Source organism: Acipenser ruthenus, chromosome 14, assembly GCF_902713425.1.
Source record: "Acipenser ruthenus chromosome 14, fAciRut3.2 maternal haplotype, whole genome shotgun sequence".
Taxonomy (NCBI): domain Eukaryota; kingdom Metazoa; phylum Chordata; class Actinopteri; order Acipenseriformes; family Acipenseridae; genus Acipenser; species Acipenser ruthenus.
The window spans coordinates 5,375,066-5,397,645 of NC_081202.1; the positions used below are offsets into that span (position 1 = coordinate 5,375,066).

General features: G+C 39.1%; 1 protein-coding gene across 1 annotated transcript in view; it reads left to right on the forward strand.

Annotated features, from left to right (window-relative positions):
- LOC117419969 (neuron navigator 3) overlaps positions 1-22,580 on the forward strand; it is a 260,529-nt gene that overhangs the window by 39,842 nt on the left and 198,107 nt on the right. The window contains exon 2 of the mRNA XM_058985646.1: positions 8,588-8,999. Coding sequence (XP_058841629.1) covers positions 8,928-8,999 — 72 coding nt within the window. The 5' untranslated portion in view covers positions 8,588-8,927. The remainder of the gene's footprint in view (positions 1-8,587; positions 9,000-22,580) is intronic.

The following is a 22,580-nucleotide window of genomic DNA, read 5'->3' on the forward strand; positions in this document are numbered from 1 at the left end:
CATGCAGTCAGTGGCCTTGGAGAACATCCTGTAGCCCTGTTTAGATGACACTGCTTCTTACAATGCAGAATGGCAGATGGAGTGAAGGCTGCAGCACGGTGGTTTCAATTGGTGCTTGAGATTCTCAGCTGATTGGGGGATGTGTATGAAATAAGTGACCATCTAGGATGTTTTGAGAACATGTTGTAGAATATGAGGCGCCTTAGCCAAGGTAAGGATAATTTAAACAGAATGAGCATGTATTAATAGTTTCTTGTAGGTTTCTGGGCTTTGAATAGTTACATTACCTTTTTTTTGCAGTATTCGTTGAGATGTACTAGGAATTAAAATTGGATTGTATTTTTCACAAATGAGTGTATATTTGCTGCATGTTGTGTGTGTGTGTGTGTTTGTATATATGTAACTACAGTTTAGTATACCGCGCTTACAGTACTGTCAAAGTATGTTGCCACATTGAAAAAGACTTCCGGTTGAAACATTTGTCATTGAATTTCAGTTTCTGTTAGAATTTTTTAATTTATCAGCACGATTTCATTTTAGAAATGTGCACAGTCCAGTTAAAAAAAAAAAAAATCTATTCATATAGCGTGGAACCATATTAAAGAATAAACCCGGTGCTGGCTTTCTGGAGGTACTGTCAGAAATGAATAAATTTAACGTTGAGCTATTTGAGCTGGTATGTAATTGATCGATTTCTCTGTAGACCTGTCTTGAAATCTGTATGAGTATCGTTCAGTATTGCAGTACATGTGTGAATTTGTATGCATGACTTATTACTGGTCTCCGACATGTGTGATGGATAGTATCTGAAGAAGTGGAGACTTAGCAATACTATGACTGGACCGAGACACAGGACTCCAGCATGAATGCTGGTAAGGTGGTTCACTGTCCACAGGCACTGACCTCATGCACTCTCATGTGTGAGTTCAGACAGTGCAGGGATAGACAGGAGTGAGATTATGAAAGGGGGCTGGTTTGGATAATACTGTCATCAGTGAAGTTCGAGAGGGGGTCTGTGATATTCAGTGGGTATGGTGTATGTTTTGAATAATTTATGGGGTCTAATGGCATCAAGTGACTGGGAGGAGCCCAGAGTGGGTCAAGTCCTTTCTACCCTTGCAAAGGGTTGGCATATAAACACAATGCAACTATAGCAGTGGAGCTTTCTGGAAATTCAGAAATGCAGGGGGTAGATGAGTCTCAAGATCCTGACTGTGGATTACCTGGCAGGAAGCACAGTAGGCAGTAAGGGCAGGGATTAGTTTATCCCATATCAGAGCTTAGAAATATATTTTTTTATTTTGTATTTTTTATTTAATAGGGCTGTCTCCCCCTCCCTCCTCCCGCTGCAGGCTATCGTTTTTAAATTGGATATATCTCCGACCCATATTGAAAACAAAAGGTGACACTGATGGATTTAAAAATTCTACCCCTGGAAAAAAAAGCAATACATTTTCTTTAGAGATTTAATTGTTTTGGATTTAATGTTGTGTGGTAATGTACAGCAATGCATCTGCTACTATTGCCTTGGATAGTTCACAGGGATGTGGAAGCAGGGTCTTTGAAAAGCCTTCAATTACAGGTTTGATACAGTTTGCTGCTCCAACCCATGACCTTTGACCTCTCAGCTGTTAGCCTTTAGCTACATGCTATGAATTAGGATGAGGGAATTTAGCCTAGCTAGATTGACACTATTCAGAAGTAAATGGTTTGCGGTGAAAATGGAGATTTCATGGTATGATTCACTGTTTTTCTTTCGGCATTACATACATTTAAATAGGCTTTTAACTGGCAATTCTTTTTTTTAGTTCCGTAATAAGATTTTAATTTAATCCTGACGTGATTATGTCCCATTGATTTAATTCTGATGGGGGTGAAATACGCAATAGCTATAAATGGTTCCCTGTTAAAATAATAATTACACCTGTTTTGTAACATAGGATATAAGATATATTATACAGTAAGCTTATTTGTTACACTAGAGAATATTAAAATGACACATAATACCCTTCTTACTGTTAACCTTATTTTCCTTTGGAGATAGATACCATCATGCAAAATACAGTGTTATAGTTTTAGCAGAAAAAAAAACAAAACAATAATTGACCTCAATATAAATGCATATGAGTAGGGTTTTCTAACATCGTACATAACCTAAAATTCATGGCAATGCATCTTTTCAAACAACGTCTGGAGTCATTTTTGCACATTCAGCTTTTACCAATGACTCGCTCTGTTTTAATACTGCATCAGCAGTGCTTTATCCAACAGTTCCAAGCTGTGCTGGTATGGTGACCTATCTGCACAGGCTGGAACTCTTGTTAGCCAATGAGATTGCTCCCTCTATTCTTGCTATTTTTATTTAAGTGCATTAAATAAAGTATGGAATAAATAATTGCAGAGTGAAGACTTGGAACAGGTGTGAAATATCAGAGTTAGCATGACAGATGTATTCATGTTGTTTAGATTCACTGTAATTCTGTTTCAGCTTTGTAAAAGTTTAAGAACGTAAGAAATTACGAACGAGATGAGGTCGTTCGGTCCATATAAGCTTGTTCGGTTCCTTGTAGCTCATTGATCTCAGAACTTTGTCAAGTTGGGTCTTAAAATATTTCTGCCTCAGTGACATGACGGTAGCCCAATCCATACACTCACCACAAACGTGTCCCCCTGCAGAACTCTGCCCCAAAGGGAAATAGCACAGTTTTGTAGGGGGCTTAAGTTAATTCTGGTGTACGAGATGTACTAGGAGGTTTGACATGATTCTGAGAGCTCTATTAGGCAACAGGGCATGTGATAACTGAAATGGTAGGGTTGAACAGTGAGAGCACATTTCTCAAATTGAGTTGAAATATAATATAGATATATTATGTATAGCATGTGTAATTTGCAGTTATTTAGTCCCAGTTTAATTTGTAGTAAAACTAAAGTGGTTCCTGTGAGGTACAACAGCAGAGGTGATAAATAGGCTTTGGGAATGAAATCAATAAAATTGTTAAATAGATAAATAAAACTGTGCCACTGTACATGTTATTTCATGCCTTTCAATCTTATTAGTCTTTAATTTATACCATTATTACTGCTCGGGCAAAGCTTGCACAAGTGAATTTAACCTACAGTAAGTATGTGTACAGTATGCATCTGGGCTTCCAATTAAATATGTTTAAATGAGTAGATATTGTAGGACGCTAAGCCTTTAATAACTAATGATTCCACAGCTTTTACACACTTGGAGCATGTCTGTTATTATACAATTTTTTCATATGTTTGTTTTTATTGTTAGACTGGATTTTTCATCAAGGGAGTTCATTGACCACGTGTGTGAAGATTGAGACATGCACAGAACTTCAGACAGAAGCCACTCAGAACTGAAATTACAAATGCTGTTTTTTTCAAACCCTATCCTTTAAACCAGCAAATTGGTTGATTTATAAAACTATAGCCAGTACCTGAATCTTGAACACTTTGGTCCTGGTATCCTGCCAGTTACCGTGGCAACAGGATACGGAGAGACATTTTTTTTCTTGCTCTGTCATCTTCAAACAACGCCGAGGGCTTTGTTAATTGACAGTACAATATGTTGAAATGGCATTTATAACACTGCCTGTAAACAAGTACAGGTGGACACGACTCCTGCTCACTGAATTGAATGAGAATCTATGGCAGAAATGGGTCCCCAGTGGCTTATTTAATAAAAGCGGTGGCATTTGGAGTGCAGGATGAGTCATGTGAGCACGGTTTGAATCCTGTTCGCACCCAGTTACAGTTCTTGGCCGGAAGGCCAGCAGGGAGTTGGCCTTGGCCTTTGCGCTCCCTCAGGGTCAGTGAGGGAAGCTGACTGGGGAGTGACTCATGGCACTTCAGCGAGCCTTGTTTCCCAGGTGCCTGACGAGCCAGAGGGAGATTTCTCAGGCTAGGCCCTTCATCGCCTCCAGGGTTCTGTAGCTTTGTAACATACACTGTAGGTTCGGCTGGTGAAAAGAGGCGATCTGTGATTTCATTCCTCCGGGATGGTAAGAGAGGCAACATTCAAATCGAGTAGAAAAACAGAGTAAAATGAATATAAAATGTTAAAAAAAGAAATAAAAAAAATACAGCTAGGTGTGCCCAATCTTAAAATATATATATACATAGAGGGGCAGTGCCTGCATGCTATATGAACACAGCTGATGTCTTATTGTTTGCTTAATTAAAATCTTTATCCAGGAGGAGCGCTGAGGTGCCAAAAACTAGTGCCAACATTTTCTCTGTGAATCAGGCTATATATCACGGCCATATGTTCAGTATCTGAGTAAACTAAAGAAACTTTTTAGTCTATTTAGTAGACATAAGTTTGAACAGGACATTTTTTTTAATGTCTTGTTTTCATTAAAGACGCATACTAAAAAAAAAAAATGTTTGCCAGACTAAGACTTTTCTTTAGTCGTACTTAGATTGTATGATTGAGTGTTTAATTTATGGAGCTATGGAGACATGCTTAAAAATAGGAATCAATTTAACTTGACATATTAATGATGTGATATTGAACTTACTAGTTGTAACCCATTCTACAAACCATCCATTCAAGGTAAATGGAGAATCAGTCATGTCGTACAACATTAACCACGTTGAATCATAATTAAGCAATACATCTTGACACTCCATTGCTTCATTACCTTTTAAGTTACTGTATGGGGCTAAGGGGGGGCGGAGTCTTATTGCTATTCTACTTTACCCACTATAATACGTTCAGGAGGTTGTTTTGTAATGATACCTACAGCTTGATCTTTAGGAGCAGGTGCATTTTCTAGTTTTGGACAACTTTGCTGGCTAATTAGGAATCAGTGTTTGTAGAAGTGTAATAGGTAATAACTATTAAAGATATATAGTAAACTTAGAAAAGGTAATACACAACTATAAAACATCAAAAGAGCTATGAATAATAAGTACTTTGAAATTTCAGCCAATGAAATGCGTAATTCTTTATGTAACAGCATTAGAGAGCTCATTCCCAAAGCCAAAATGAGATGACGTGTTTTTCAAATACTCCCTTCCCCCCTGAATAAACGAGTTTTAATGTGGCAGTAGATACGACATTTCATAATGGAACACACTGAGCTTGCCCTATTGGAAAGCTTGCACATACTCTTACCTTTTAATATGAATACATCCACCAACCATTATACAGTCGTTTCACTTTGCACAGGTAATGTAAAGAAAATCAAACTATGGGGGCTCCTGAGTGGCACATCCGGCAAAGGCACTCCACCGGAGTGCAGGATGCGCCCTATAGCTTGGAGATCGCCGGTCCGAATCCAAGCTATGCCACTGCTGACCGTGGCCAGGAGTTCCCAGGGGGCAGCGCACAATTGGCCAAGCGCTGCCCAGGCAGGATAGGAGTTTGGTCGGCTGGAGAGTCCTTGGCTCACCGCGCACCACCGACCCCTGTGGCTGGCCGGGTGCCTGCAGGCCTGCCTGTACACAATTCAGAACTACGTGGTTGTCCAACGCTGTAAGTTCTGAATGTGGCTGCACGGCGGGCTTGCAGAGTGAGACAAAGCAGACAGCTGACAGTACTCTTTTCGGAGGATGTGAGTGCTTGTCTTCGACTCTCCTGAGTCAGTTCAGGGGTTGCAGCGGTGAGCCAGGTTGAATAATAATTGGGCATTCCAAATTGGGAGAGAAATTGGAAAATGAATTTTAAAAAACAATGTTAAAAAAAAAGAAAATCACACTGACTAATTAACCATGGCTTTTTTCATAGTTTTCTACAAATATCTTACCTAACGAAATCGACCCCCTCTTACCCTTCTCTTCAACCCCAAGTCTGCAGGGTTAACAGTTCATTGAGCCGGAATCACCTGTCATTGAGATGAGCCCGCCAGATGTTAGTCTCCTACTATAAATGGTACTGCACAGTGTGGAAGTGAAATCTTTTCTGTTTCTTTATTGGCTGTGAACCAGCTGTGAGTAGTTGGCAATTTTATAATTATTTTTTGAAAGCCTAGCAATACTTTACATATTTCAAAAATATGTTTCAGCACCTCAGGGACCAGCGTTCTCCTCCTTGTTTGTGCTTAGTTCAGCGGTTGTAGTCGTTTCGCATGGATGGGCTGTGGTTTTAAGCACTAAGCAGTCACAAAGCTAGGGCTGCTGAATCATTTGTGAGATTCCAGTTTGTGATCCAGCTTCACCACCGTGACTGATTGTTAATAAGAGTCGGCGGAGAATGACATCCCTATCCCCCATTCCACACCCCAGCTAATCAAAAAAAAATGTAAAGCTTAAAAAAATAATAGTAATAAAAAATGTGTCAATTTGTGCATCCCTAGCACAGTTTTATTCATCTTTTTTTTCACCAAAGGGTAAGTTGTAACAGTTTCATTGTGTTTTAGAGTAGGCTTTTGTTAAGTCTATTTGCTGAACAGGCGATTATAGCAAGTGTCTGAAGAGACATCATAGTCATAGATGGTGCAGAAGAAGATAATGATTGCCATGCATGTGTAACAGAGTGGAGCTGGGACTGAACTGGTGACCAGCCGGCTCATCTGCATTGGTAATGGTAGTGCATCACACGAAACTGCCTTAGTAGTTAATATTTCAGAAATGTTCATGTCATCCATATTTGGAGCCAGTACCTACTAGCAGTACTTCCCACCAATGGTTTGAATACAACATGGGCATTTCTTGCAGAAACCCATTTGAAATAGTTTTTCATTTTAATTGGTCAAATATAAAGAACTAAAGAACATCAATTCAATTTTATAATGAGCTTCGGCACACAACTTCAATCATTAAACACACACTCTTCTCTCCAGCTATTGCAATTTATAGAAGCTGCGAGTTCTTTTTAATCAATGTGTTTAATGCAAACGCTGCAAAGCAGCAAAGGAACCTAGATAGAAATGTGCTCCAGACAGGATTTGATTGATAACTTCAACAGCGGCATCATCACTGAATGCTAACATACATAACGAACTGCAGTACATAGCAAGGTTGTATGACATGTCTACCATTAGGGATTATACTAGATGTGTGGGTACAGTACACTAGGTCTTTCCAGATGTTTCACACACCCATGTATAATGAGTCTGTTTGGAGTAAATGCAATCCTGAGTTCATTAACTGTGTGTACCAGACTCTAGTTGCTATGGAGCAGCTTGTGGTAGCCCGTTGTACCATAGATCAAACACCAGTACCTAATTTGCATACTAGGTAACTCTAATGAAAATGGTATTTTAATATAAGCCTACTGAAAAAAAAAAAATCCTAAATTATGAAACCCTGTGTGAAGAAATATCCCTGACAAAGGAATTTAGCACCAGATTTTGTTGACACAGGTTATTGAGGTTATGGGAGTTTAGGTCATGGTGGTCTGGCCTTTTGGTTTGGTTAATGAAGTCCTATTTAAAGCAAGGCCAAGGCACATTTTCAGATAGGAATACAATTATTTTAACCATATAAAACTAGCAGTAACTATACAAAATTTGAACTGCTACTTCCTGTTACTAGCTGCTCTGACAAAACTAGCCTTTGTACTTGCTTCAAAATAATACTGGCAAATATGACAGGAATACAATCATTTGAATACAATTATACAAGAGCTTTCTTTTGTATTCCTCTCAGAATTGTAAATGTACCTTTGTATTTAAAATAGCGGCCTACAGTATCTCTTGGGGACATAAATAATAAATATTAATAAAAAATAATTTAAAAAGCGACCACATATTGTAAAGCCAGCAAGTTCTTTCTGGTTAGTTAAATTGAAGCAGGATGTTTTGAGCCAAATGCACAGACTGTGTCAAAACTTGAATTCGAGTTTTATATTTCCAACATCATTAACTAGAATAAAACCAGAAGCCAATATGAATACTAGGCAAACCAGCAGCTTATGAGTTTAAACCTTGCGGTTGCCAGCAGTTAAGAAGCTAGGTCCTTGAAGATATTCTTACAGAGCTCAGCAACTTATCAGAAACAGGGTTTGATAGGAAGTGTTCAAATTAAACCACTCAAAGTCAAACCTCTCCCAGTAAGACATTGGAGAATAATTTAAACATGTTGAATCAGTGTGGTCTTTGCTGGCCATGGTGGCTTGTGAACAGGCTGGCTGTAGGAGTGACGTCAGGCCAGAAAGGAGTACACCGACAGTGCTTTTATTGTAAAATAAAAGGTTTAAACAGAAAACAAAAAAACACTTTGACAAAACAAAAAGGCACGTTGGCCAAACAAACAAACAGACGATAAACAATAACAAGTATCGTGCTGGTTTATAAGCCAGCACATTTTAGCAATTGTTGTTTTAGTTTTTTAATCATTTACACAGAAGCAGAGGTCATGCAGAGGGAATTCTGTCAGACTGGTGACACACAAACTAACAGAACTTGTGAAAAAGACAGTAACAGCAATAATTATGTTCTGCCAACTGTAAAAACTTGTTTTGTATTTCATTAAAGCTGCTAAAGAGTACCAGTGTCATATATTAAAAATGCAATCTCAACCCCTGTGTGCAAGAAAGGTGCTTTATAAACACAAGGCCCATTCTATTCCAAATAGAAACACAGGTACATAGCACTTACTCTAGTGTTGATATGCAATTTCTGTTTTGCAGGTGCACAGACAGAATGTGACAATTGGATACAAAGTCTCCGTATCAAGAGAAGAATGAGAAAAGGATACTGCAGGAGTCTGTGAATCCCCAATGGATGTTATTTTTTTTGAAGTGTCAATTCTTCAGTATTTCTGATGATATGCTGATTGGGATTATCCTAGAAGTGCTTCTTCAATTCCTTTCTCTTGTTCTGATCCACAAGGCTTTGAATGGTTCCATGGAGTCCTTGAAGTTGAGCGAAGGTGTGTTTCGGGGAAACAGCTTGACTGCCTGTTTGTAGCCCCCTCCCCTGCACTGGCTTTTTTATTGTCTTTCTGGAGAAGTTTCTATTGGTCAAGGGATGGATTTACCATCGGAAACGAGCAAGCATGGGAAGAAGTCATCAAGTCACAAGCTGGAAGATCAGAAAAAGGTAAGAAGATGATTACCAATTGAATGCACTGTTAATTTAAGGATTCCTAGAGAGGACATGATTGATGCAGAGTTTGCATATTTTTACTGTATTTCTACATACTGTAATATTCACGCTCTGTAACAAATATTGTACTGTATATGGTTGTAGGAATCCTTAGCGTAACATTTTGAATTTACTGATGCAAACTAAAAAGGTAGCGTAACGGTGTGCAAATAGCACACACCTGCATATAATTTGCATTTTCTTTAATCTCTTTAATTCTTTGCCACACGTAGGTTTTATAATTGCAAAATTGTTGAGAGTAATCAAATAACAGTTAATAACATTTTAATTCTGTCAGGCCCATTCTGCATGGGAAATGTTTTGCCCAGAGCCCCATATCGGCTCAATGTGCAGAACAGTAAAGTATAGAAACCAGAAGCTTGTTTTCCATGGAGTTTGACAAGCCCTATTCCTTTCCCTGCTGCCGTAAGCCTGCATCACGGACTGAATTAAGTACTGTACAGTGTGGCAAGACAGTTACATCACTGAATGGATAAAAGAAAGACTGTGTGGCTACAGTATCTCAGAAGCAGTATGCAATAGTAATAAGCATATCCTGTCATTGTATGACAAGGGGGATCTCCCTGCCGGCCTATCCCATTGGGATTCCATATGAAACGATACTATACAGCTTTATTTATCTCCCCATTCATTTGATGTGCCCTGTAGTTAACGCTTAAGTAATGTGGTGCACATACTGCTCCTTACTGTAATATTACAAGACTAGGCAGCATTTGCTTAAACACCTAATTTATGAAAGAGAATGGATGTAAATATTCGGGTCAGGGTTGAAGTGCTGATTGGTTACTGACTTATTAGGACCCTGAGCAACTCATTAGAATTTATGTGCTTCTGATAGAAAACTGGTTAGAACCAAGATGATGCATTTCAGCAAGGCTATCCTGATAGATAGATACTGCACATTATTCTATAGTATCTATCTATCACAGTATCTCTCTACCTGGAATCCATTGAGGAATTGTCATTAGGTTTCTATCCACAATCATTATTTTAAAAATGTATCATTTTCTACTACTCCTTTTAATTTAACCCACTGTTGTTAGAAGGGCTGACGATGAGACAGGAAACACGGAATTTGAAGCTTTGGATTATCTGAAAAGCCAAACCACCCTAAAGGCAAATCACCCACGTAATAGACATCAATATTTCCTGCACATCGCTATTGATTGCCTGCATGTGTAGTTACATAAGTAAATGAACCCCAAGCACATTGTATTGCTTCTTAATGAAATACAACAATACATGGTATCAATACTGTGGTGAGTAGATTTTTAAAGGAGAAGTGTTTTTTTTTTTTTTAAAGTGCACTGTTGAGTATACAGCTCAGGCCTACTTACTTTGAGATCCCTCCACCTTACAGTATTACCGGCCACAGGCAGCACAAGATAGAGGATTACAGTTCGTAAATCCTGGATTAACACATCTAACTTGGTGGATTTTTGCTAATAGGCGTGGCTTGGAAGGCATTCATTTTATCTGAAGCTTTGGTTTAGTACGTGAGGAATGCACTAGAGAGCGCCCGGGCGCTAGAATAGGCGGGTCAAATACTGTACAGGGGATTCAGTTTGGGAAGCAGGAGTGCAGTAGAAAACACATTCATTTTCTTAGAATGTTTTAAGAAGTTTTTGCCAAAATTGGGACTGTGCTCATTACAGAATAATGTAGCTGTCATTGAACTATAATTACTGTAAAGTTGTTGTGAAAACAAGATAGTGGTAAAAGGATTTCTCACTCAGACCTGGCTGTCCATGTGAATGCTTGCAATTGTGTCATTATTACCAGAACAGTGCCTGTTTAAACAGGAAAGAGATGCTGTGCACTTAAGTTGTCACATTTCTGAATAAATAATGCCTTCGGCATGCAATCATGTATCATAATGCATAAAGCATACAATTGCAAATTGTTCTATCCAGGAGATCCATTTGGTTATTAAAAGAATGACCATAATGTTTTTGTTGTTTCTCATATTAAAGCAAGTTGAGATACTCATTACATTCCCATCTGTGCAAGGTCTAAGATCATTTAATCATGTTCTGTACTGAAATGCTGTTAGTGTATTTCGGATTATCATATAATTCCAGATGAGCACTATATTAGTTTATTTAACATTGGACATCATGAGCTGTATATCTACACTTAAAGCATTGATAGCCATATTTTAATGAACTCCAACACCCAACAAGCAGTATAGATGTAGGTGTGGTGTGGGGTGGCTAGACTATATGCGGTTCCCCGGAGAGCATTTGTTTAGGTTGCATACCATTTCCCTTGCCTCAAAAAAACAGTTAATCACTCAGAACTGTGCAGTACACACTGGAACCATGATTACATTATTGTTTTACTTGATGCATCTCCAGGATATATGGTACTTTATCACTACTTGCCATAGTTACTGTAGACCCTCAGCCATTTGGAGAGTTCAATTACAATCAGTACTACTTCACTCAAAGTGTTTTCACCTGAGGAACAGAACTCTATGGACTTTAAAAGCTGTAATGTAAAAAAATATATAATTATTCAACTGTCTAGCATATAGTTTTTAAACGATGTTCTGCTCACACTGTTGGCCAGCTATTCCACTTGTTTCATAAAATGTTCATAATGCTTCATAGGGCTTTATGTGTTTCTATAACCGCTTTAATATGGTTTGCTTTCTGTCAAAAACTATATCGTAAAAGCCCCATTAGATGAACTAATTTAAGATGAGTGTATTCCCCCTCCTCAACATACACACCTGCTTTCAATTTGTCTTCCTTGAGAAAGAAAGCGACATGAGAAATTAGACTTGCTCTGAAATGTTGCATGTTGTCAAACTAGTAAAGAGGTGGTCTGGGAATAGGGTGTGCTGTGAGTGCCAAAAGCATGTGGTAGGTGGAAATCAGCCCGGGCAGGTGCATTATGGGAACTGCAAGACTCAGGATAATAAAGCCTTATTATAGAGTCTCCTTTTACACTGCCTAATGTTCTCCAAAATGGGCTTTAACCCTTTCTTGAAAATGCAGAGTGTGTAAGAGTGTTTGTAGATTAAGTTGTGTAAAGGCTCATAAGGAGGCAGATGCTCAGAAGTTACATCAAGCCTCTGATTTATTGTTAAAACTGCAGGATCCTGTGGTCCATGCACAGCTCGTGACAGGTTAGTTTCATACACACATCTATTTACATGTGACCTTTTCCTATTGCTTTTATTGGCTGCCGAATACAATTGCCTCTACTTATCCCTCATACTTCTATCAGCTGCTCCAACTCAACTGCTCTGCCCTCTGCATGCGGCGTGGGGAGGAGATGTGCTCGCAAAAGGGGAGTGGTTTCAACAATAACACCTTAAAGGGGCAGTACAACTTAACTTTACATAGGAATTCAATGTGAGCAGCTTGTAAAGTTGTGAAGCTGGGCAGATTTCAACTTGAAAAACTAGATAGAAATATTCATATTGCTCTAGTTTCTCTTGAGCAACAGGCTACAATGCTTAGGGCGTGGGCCTCACATGAGGCTAGATACTTTGACAAGTTAATAATTGAGATGTGCCAACAGACTGTTAAATATTTTGTTTTGGTTTTCATTTTTACCAGGCGCCCAAGGGTACAGCCAAAATCTCCCCGTGATGAGATAGTCTCATGAAGGTTGAAATTATTTTTACTTTTATTCATCTAAAGTGAGAAGCTGACCGAGCTCTCCAGCAGTGTTACTGTAGGACACACAGCCTCACAGCACCTCAGTCATGCAGCTGTTTTTCTTCACTGAAGTTTTTTGCCTTCATCTTTATCCAGGTTTTCTGATGAGCAAAAAAAAAAAAAAAAAAAGCTCATAACGTTGCCAGTATAGTGTAGGGCCACCATGGGTAGCTAGGCCAGTATTTAACTGAGACAAGCTGCCTGCTTTTGCATTTGCTTCAAACAAATATTAATTAAATTAAATGAAATCTTGACCAAATAATTTAAATTTTATTTCAAATGTGCACACTTGCCAGCAGAAAACAAAACAGTATTACAGTAGCATAATAGAAGAAAAACAACATATTACAGTGGTAGGAACCGCCAGTCCTGGAGGGCCATGTCACACCGGTAGACCTACAGGGGCACCATGGGTGGCACCGATTCAACATGGCAGCACCTCTGGTATATTATTAAAAGGATTGCGTTATGGCTAATCTCAAGGGTTCTGTGAATTCTGTTGCATTCAGTGTGCATTTACATGAGAACGGGGGGGCGGTGGGGGATGGTGGGGGGATGTTGGGGGGGTTTGGGGGGTTGGGGGGGTGGTGGGGGGGCAGTGGGGGTTTGTTCCTGAAAAGTATGGACTTTGAAGATGCATGCTTTTGACAGAACACAGACGATATTTACACAGGGGGAAACTCTTTGAGTGCCAAGCCTTTTCTTTCACTGGGAGAACGACATGTTTGTAGAGATATGATTTAGAAGCCCTGTTCAACCCTGCTTTGATGCTCATGGACCTGATATCATCAGAAATGTCATCCCTCGCTTTAAATCCTCTATAGTTAATAGCATGTTATCCTTATCGTGTTTTACATGTCGGCAAGAGTAGATTGTTTTTTGCTGTTGGCTTGAATTTCACATCGATTCCTGGTAATACTGAGATGTGCCCATACTGATGCCTGTTAGTAACGGATCTTACACCGTTGAATTATTGTGGTTGAGGAGGAGATGAGGTTAGGCACTGTCAGTATCTGAGAAATGTGTGTCACTTAACAGGTGGCATTTGGTCTGTAAAACTGAAAATTGTAATCGTACCCAAGATGATTATTACTATTCAAAGGGTAAAGTGAAACCGCATTAGTTTAGATTTACAACTGGTCTTGCGTTTGCAAAATCCCCAAACCAGAGACAAAAGGGAGAGAATCAGACTGCTCTCAACAGTCAATCCTTAAGCTTTTGGGATGTATGCTATAAATATGTATTTTGTTTAAACTCATCAGTGCTGTCATTTCACAGCAATAGTAAAACAGAACACAGGCTGCACACACTATTTTACAAGACATTCTGAAATAATACACATGACCACACTGTCTGTATTAAGCAGTAAACTACCGACTTGCCATACATTGCAGATTCTTCCTATTTGAACTATGGAGGGAGCTGCTTTGGTAATGTGTGCCTTGAAAACCTCAGTCTGGTTTTGCTATGTGATGCATCACTGACTTATCTTTATGGTGAAACTAATACTTGAATAGGCTTAGCAGGGCTTGTATTGGGATATACTGTATAAACTACCCACTTCAGTGGTTTAATTTATATCACTGAATACACATACCAAGCCAGATTTAACAATAGTTACCTATTTAATTAGTTCAGTTGTTATTTTATTTATTTATTTTATTACACTTGTTAGTTTTTTTATTAGGTAAATATTATAGTACCCTTTACAAAAATGGCCTGTTTTTTTGTTGTAGTATTTCCCTTTTTTTCTTGTTGTGTGTGTGTGATGGAGATGGGAATGATAAAACCTGGTATTTCAGTAAATTAACTGTGTATCACAAAGAAGATGTAAACCACTGTAAAAATCCGTACAGCGCATGTGCTGAGAAATGTGAAGCAGGAGCTCTGCTAGCATCTTTAAACAAACAAACCAAAAGCATTTTCTGTGTCTAAGAAATAAGGGAGCCAAGAGTTTAAAGCGATTTAAAAACTGCAGTAGGTTTTCATGGTGCTGTGGATCATAGTAAGCAATTTCCTAATGGTGAGGTGTTTTTTAACACACTATTTGGTTTTCTACAAAAAAAAAAAAATCTGTGATTTGAATTGTAGCCAGCAAGTGGTAATTAGCAGTGGATTTACACAGACAAACAGTAATCCCTTTATCTTTTGGTAGGAAGGCGCAATAAAAAGCTGTTTCGTTAGTCTGACCCTGTGCTGATTAGTCTTTCACGACAGGACAATCCTAATTTCAGAACAGTGTCTATCTCCTGGGTAATCCTCTGCGCAGTGTCAAGTCTGTGTAAAAATGTATGTTCGTTTAATAGCTTTTGTTGTAATTTTGACCAGGACCTTACTCAAAATTAGACTTTTAGTATTTTGCTATGTGTAGCCCACATGGAAAGTCAATAACAAAAGTCTGTTAACAGTACCAAAATAATGTGACCATACTTGAGTGAGACATCACTCAAAATATACTTGCTAGCATCAGTAGGAAAAAAAAGAATTCTAGTTTATTAATCACAAAGAGGTGTAGTGCTCATCAACAATTGGTGAGGTGTGTAGAAAAATTGATCAGGTTTAAGAGTGCCGTCAACTTTATACCATTCTGAGGATTCTACCCCTGCACGGTTACAAAATCCTATTCATATGAAGTGTGGTGCTTCCAGCTGGAATTCACTTAATAAAGCTTGTTATTAAAGCGCCTCCTAGTTTAATTTGAGAACTCAAAGAACCACGCAGCAGAGAGTAATAAAGCACACCAAAGGTATGAGAATGCTAAATGGACTGCTATCAATTCATCTTTTAACTCCAAGTTTAGCGTGCAGGTCTAGGTGATGATGCAACAGCCATCGAAACGAAAGCAGGTCATGCTCAGTTTAATTTTTCAATTTTTTTTTTTGTTTGTTTCTTGGCATAACAGCCTCGGTTAGATGTTATCTCAGGAAAACTCTTATCGACCGCGGTATAAATTTCCTACAGTTGATGCAGAACATGCCGGAAGATGCATGGTTAACACGTTAAACCAGTATATTACTTACTGATGCTAGCAAGAATATTTTGAGGGATGTCTCAGGGCAAGTGTGAGCAAGTTATGAGGTAAGACAGACTTTAAGACAGAATTTAAGGATATGGTTAAATACCTGACAGCTGTCAAATAATTTGACTAACGAAGATCCAGAAGGCACCATTGTCAGAGCCGTCAAGTACCTGTCTTCTGGGTTTAAGGTGAGACAGCTTTCCGTGCTTCGTATATTAATCACATTAACATGGATTACAGCCTTGGTTAGATGTTTTCCATAGCATGGCACTACATGATAACAGTGGAACATTCAGAAAGAACGTCTACATTTAAAAAAGCAGAACACAAGGAAATCAAGACATTCAAAAGGTAAATAAACCTGTACATCTGAGATTTCAAATAACAATAAAGGCACTGTTCACTAGTTTCTAATTGCAATAAAACCCTGATTTAAATCTTCCCTTCCCAATGTGGTCAACTAGCAGAAGCTAATGTACTGTGGGTTCATCAGGGTTCACTTGTTTAAGTAACTCTAGTGGAGAAATAGTTGAAATTACACTAGGGTATTAGTGCCAGTATCTGTAGAATTACCAAGAACAATTTAGCAAAAAATGTAAATAAAACAGCAGTGCTCAAAAAATCAGGAGGACCAGATATAACCTTGAGTTTTGAGAAAACTAAACCTGATGGAGACTTTGATAATGAAATGTGCTTTGAAGGCAAACCATACTTGTTGGCCTTTTTTTTTTTTTTTTACCGTTTTTAGATCAAATTGAAAATGATCTCAAATATTAATCTGGTGGGTAGCATGTGCAGTATTATTATTATTTTCAATTCTGGAGTTGAAAATGAGATCAGTAAGGGAAGACTCGTGCAGTTTTAGTGTAGTAGTCGTATGCAGCATTTCTCATGAAGCTTTTGGAGAAATGTGTGTTTGCTGTTGAGATTTATGAGAATGAGGCGGTGATTGATTGGACTAACAATACTGCCCCAGTGATGCCACAAGTTTTGCATCACCTAGAATTTTAGGATTGAGACATTCATTATTATTATTATTAATAATAATAATAATAATAATAATAATAATAATAATAATAATAATAATAATAATAATAATAATAATAATAACAATAAGATACATTAATTAAACTAACATATATATATATATATATATATATATATATTAGTAACAAACCGGTAGAGTAGCCCTGCGTGCTACCCTACTCTTTTTCCACCGACTGGCACAGACACAAGGAACATTCAGGAAAGTAACTTTTATTTACAATATTCACACACGTCAATACTTGTGTTGTATAGATTGTTGCCCTGTACGGGTCACTAACTGGCTCACTTCTTCGCCCCTCTCTAACTATTCCAGAATACAGTATCCAGAAGGCCGAGGCCTGCGTGAGTCCCGTAAAGCTTGTATGTTCACTCCAGGCCCTCACTGCGGTGGTGGCGTTGTATTCCCGGTAATTAGATGAGGCCCTTCCCGGCTGGAACAGTTCTGCACCACTCGTACGTATGGAACAGTCTCTCCCTGCTGTAATTCCTCGGTATCACAGGAAAGAGTGGTGCAGCTCCCTCTGCTGGGGTACTGCTGCAACACAGGTAACAGCCACGAAGACACCCTCTGCTGGAGTGTCTCTGTAACACAGGTAGGAACAACGAAGACACCCCCTGCTGGATTATCTCTGCAACACAGGTAAGGAACCAAGAAGACACCCCCTGCTGGAGTATCTCTGCAACACAGGTAAGGACAACGAAGACACCCTCTGCTGGAGTGTCTATGTAACACAGGTAAGGATGCTGCAGCTTCCCGTTGCTGGGGTATTGCTGCAACACAGGTAAACGCCAGTAAGTGTGGAGCGGGCCCTCCTCAGAAGAGCTCCAAGAAAACCTCTCCCGGGACCCAAGCACCTGCTGAAGACGTGCTCGCGGATTATAAAAGAGTTGTATCCAAGCTGTGGGGATGGACCCCTGCAGCTAATGTCCCGGGTGACCCCGAAATCCAAGAGCGTCACAGAGTTCACGTGCCAGATCCCTATGGTTTGCACCACACACATAAACTGTTGTTGTGTATTTTTTTTTTTTGTACAATAAAACCCTGTCCTGCAAACCAGTCTGTTGTCTCAGTTCCCTGTGTTACCGCTTCTGCTACTGCAGCGCAACAGTGCGCAATGTTCCCCTCTGTGTCCCGGGTCTAATACACACATCAGCCACAATAGTTCTCAACCGCCCCGGAAACTGCGGAACTGTTTTTAAACTACCGCGCAGCGGTTTCTTTTTGCTCACGGTTCATCGTCATAAAATTAAACTTTCCCAAAACAAAGACTACCTCACCAAGAGGAAAAACTTTATCAAAACAAAGACTACCTCACCAAGAGGAAAAACGCTAGCGGTAGACACAATACAGCTTTATGATTCAAAAGAACAAAACCGTTCACTTTACCTTTTCTAATTCCTCGTAACACACTTTAACTCTCTGGGTATTATTCAGCAGGACCATCCGGGGGTGTTCCCCACGATCACCCCCTGCTGTCCCGCTCCACTTCCTTTTATACCCAGAAACCCTGCCTTGCCCCTTAGTGCTAAGGTTCCTGGGTTGTGTAGTCTTTCAAATGGCGTCGCCATTTCTTAAAGGCGATGCCGCTCTTTCTTACAATATATATAATATTATTTCAGGTGAGACGTAGTTGTAAGTGACTCTGCAGCTGATGCATAGTTCACTCACCCTAGTCTCTGTTAGTCGCCTTGGATAAAGGCGTCTGCTAAATAAACAATAATAATACAGTGATGAGGGTTCTCTTTACTTTATACTATTGCTCAGCTACCAAAAGAACATGAAATCAAACCCGCAAATCGAGGAGCTGCTGCTTTAGCAGGTTGTTGATTCGTATAGTGCTCGCTCTGTGAACAGCCACTCTCTGAAGAGCATATAGAGAGTGGTATACCTGATAGTGGTCTCTTCACTGTGGCCTGCATCTCTCCTGTTTGCTGTCTCTTCACTGTGGCCTGCATCTCTTCTGTTTGCTGTCTCTTCACTGTGGCCTGCATCTCTCCTGTTTGCTGTCTCTTCACTGTGGCCTGCATCTCTTCTGTTTGCTGTCTCTTCACTGTGGCCTGCATCTCTTCTGTAGAGTCAGACACAATGCAGACAGTGGCTCTTCATCTTTTTTGTTTTAACCTTGTGCGCTGGCCAGATGCTTTTTATTAGGAATAACCGGTCTGTAAAATGTACAGATAATGGCTGAACCAAGCATCAAGATACAGGGTTCACCAGGTGCCGGTGTATTCCGAAAGGGATGCTAGACCATTCCTGCAACAGTGCGAACAACAGTTGACCAGCAACAAGGGCAAGATTTTAAACTGACCAAACGTATGTCATTGATGGATATCCATATGCCAAAGAAGTTATCCTCACATTTTATAATTACATCATAGCTGAATTAACTATGTTCTAAATTTAACTACTTTCTTTGTGACAATATCATTTGAAAAATATAACTTGGAGGCTGGTTCCCATTGGCATGGGGGTTTCCTAATTTGTTTGGGGGGGGGGTGCTTCATCAGTGGGTTTAAGGAGCATTGTGACATGACAGCAGTCCACTAATATAGGCTGTGAAGTCCTGCTTTTCCATTTTGGCAGGTCAGTATTATAGTATCAACGATCCATAGTTTCGACAAATGGGTCTCCTCCTAAGTCTAGGACAAATGTACAAAGATGTATACAGATAATGAGCATTAGTCATGTATGGATAACAGCTGGACAACTGCAAATGTGAAGTTAAGTTTTACAGTAGAACATTATTATCAGTACATAATTATATACCCTGCACACAACCATTTGGCAGTTTATATCATGTAGTGAAGCTCTAAAAGGCATCTTTGATGTGCATGTTTTTGGAGCAGCTGTCTTGCTTTATCATACCTTTTAATCATAAACCAGTAATTGCTCCACGTCTCGGACGACCGTGAGAGAGTTAAATACCATTCGCTGTGAGGTTGGCGATTTTCTTTCAACAGCCCAGTATGTTTGCTTGTTATCTATGTTTTCTCTTCATGCATTATTATCTATATGATTGTCAGATGCTTTTTACCAACATGGGACTGCACACCAATGATTGACTTTGTTCAACTCAGATAAGTTCCCTCCATTTGCCATAATTTTTGGGTTCATTCAGCTTTATCAATTATAACTTGGGTTCCACAGGTGATGCTGACTTAGCCTTAATTTCAATTCAGAAACACAGCTAGCGGTGTGTAGACTTAATTATGCATGAAAGTGTGGAGAAAGCAATTGCAGCATTATCAAATTAAGCAGTGCTGCTCAGTTAAATTTCATGGTGCGTGTTGTTCAAAAAATGAATCCTATTAAAATGACAACAACAAGCAAGCATCCAAGGGAATTGTGGAAAAGATATTTAGTGCTGAGAAATTATATTTGGTGGGTAGAGCCACCGCTGGTAATATAAGAATCCTATATAAGAGCAACACTTAATACAGTTTTAGGAACCTTTACATTTCATTTAGTCAGGACTTCAGTGCATACAGTAGCTTTTATGCAACTACAGCTATTTCAAGGAAAGTCACTTTAGCATATTACATTAGACTTCCCGCTCATGTATTTAAAAATAAGTTGCCCTGCTAAAATTATAAACCCTGCAGCATGTAACATTTTCAACGTCTCCCTCAGTTCAAGTAGAAAAGCAGTCGGTTGTCTAGATACAGTACTGACAAAGAAGAATGTCTTTGGAATGCCAAACTGTAGTTTAAACTTGTGCAAAGCATTTTTACTGTACTCTATGGTACCTGGTGTGTTTCTGTAACTGGGTACTGTAGGAATGGTCTTGTCTAAGACATGGCAATGAAGACATTGTCAGGGTGCAATTCAAGCTACTCCTTGTGGAAGGGCCGATTTGTCTCCAGCAGTTTTAGTTCTTGTGAGTGCAAGGTATGATTTACCTGGTATTTGTGAGGCTCAATACCTTCCTTGTTTCCAAACGGGTCATGTTTATTTAGATAGGTGATAAAGTAAGATAATGTAAGCTAAAACAACAAGAATAGACTCAATTACTAAGCCAAGCCAGTGTGTTAATCTCCTGTCACAAATCCTGCACTCTTACTAAGTTCATTAGAAGTTTAAAGCAGAGAGACTTGCCAAAGCATGTGAAAAACTCAGTGGAAGCACAAAGCCTTGAAGGAGACAGCAGAGATCTACATCGCAAGGTAATTCTATGTTTCTGTATTCATACAGAATGCTAAAAAGATTTAATCTATTAGAAAGTATATGTTGTATTTTTTTGTTGTTGCTTAAAATCTGTAAAATAAGTACATATATTTTGTATTTTATTTGAATAAATTAGGTTTGTTTTAGGATGCATTACAAATGTAATCCCCATTTTAGGGCAATTTACTACTCTTGCTAGTTGGTGGTTCATTCAAAACAGGTGTTCTGTAGCTTTGTTGTGGGTTCAAAAGTACATTAAATAGATACTGTAATTTAGTGGATTGTGCTGTTAATGGTAGGCTTTTTGTCATTACATTTATGAAATGCAACACTCCAGACCTGGTAACTCCCTACTCTAGTATCTAATATTCTCATTTGTATATCTATGCCTGTTTTTCTGCATACGTTACTACTTAATCAGTTGCTTTGCGCTAAATAAGCGTTAATATAGACACTCACTCACGTTTGGCTAATAGAAACTGGCCAGTATGCTTATAGCAGAGACAGCTCCTCAGTCAGGTAACGTTTGGAAAGTGTTGCTGGCACACCATCAACAGTAGTACAAGTCGTGATTGTCACAGCAGCAACCTTTACATGCATTTAGTGTGAGTAAGTCAACACCCATTAATCAAAACAATGTAAAGCAGCACATTTGCAGCTATTGGATCTGGCAGCTTTCCGACAGGACTCTGAATCACGTTGGGCTCTGCAGAGGCTGCACTGTGGACATCAAGAGAAACCTTTAAAACAGAGATGGCATTTGTTTCAGCACTGCGTTCAAAAATAATATAGAAAGCTACAATTGATCAGATTTTCCAGTGTGGTCAGTAAGTAGACTCTGTACTCCACGCTGAGTGGAATCTTTTAGTACATGTGTTGTACTGTGTTTCTTAATCCAATTTATATACAGTTGTATGTACTGTATTCAACATTGTAGGTGTTTTAGGGTGGTATTGGAGGTTTGCTGCTAATGCATGCTTTCTGTTGGCATCCCTAACTTAAGTCACAAGCTATCACCAATTAAGGGGTGGATTTGATGCACTAAAACATCCAGCAGTGGCTATGTCAAGTGGACACACTATAAAAAATAAAATAAAATAAAATTCAACGCCTACAAATGAAACGTGATCGTGTTTGCTGTAATGGTTTGGGTGTGTGGGAGTGGGTAGATGCAGTACTCTAAATTAGGGATTTACTCAGGGGCCCCTGAGCCACAAGCAAGGGACCTCTTGCATGAAGTGTGAGCACAGTACCACGCTTGTATTCATCATGCACTTTCTGCATCTAATTGTTGCACATCAGCACTATTTACTAATAATGTTAAAATGATTTGTCATAGTATACAGGAATTTTCACCTTCTGATTCCAAATGCCAAGGGGCTGCCGTTATTCACAAGAGCTTCCACTTAACAAACAAACCATTAACCACTGTGCAACACACAACAACTCAGACTGCTGTGTATACTTGGCACAGAATAGACAATAGATAATTTAATTAACGTGCAAATTACTGTGTGAAACACTTCCCTAAGGGAAGATGAGGGCGTGTCCTGTCATGTTGTTTTTTTTTGTTTGTTTGTTTTTTTACACTGACTGTGCCTGTTGTCACTGTT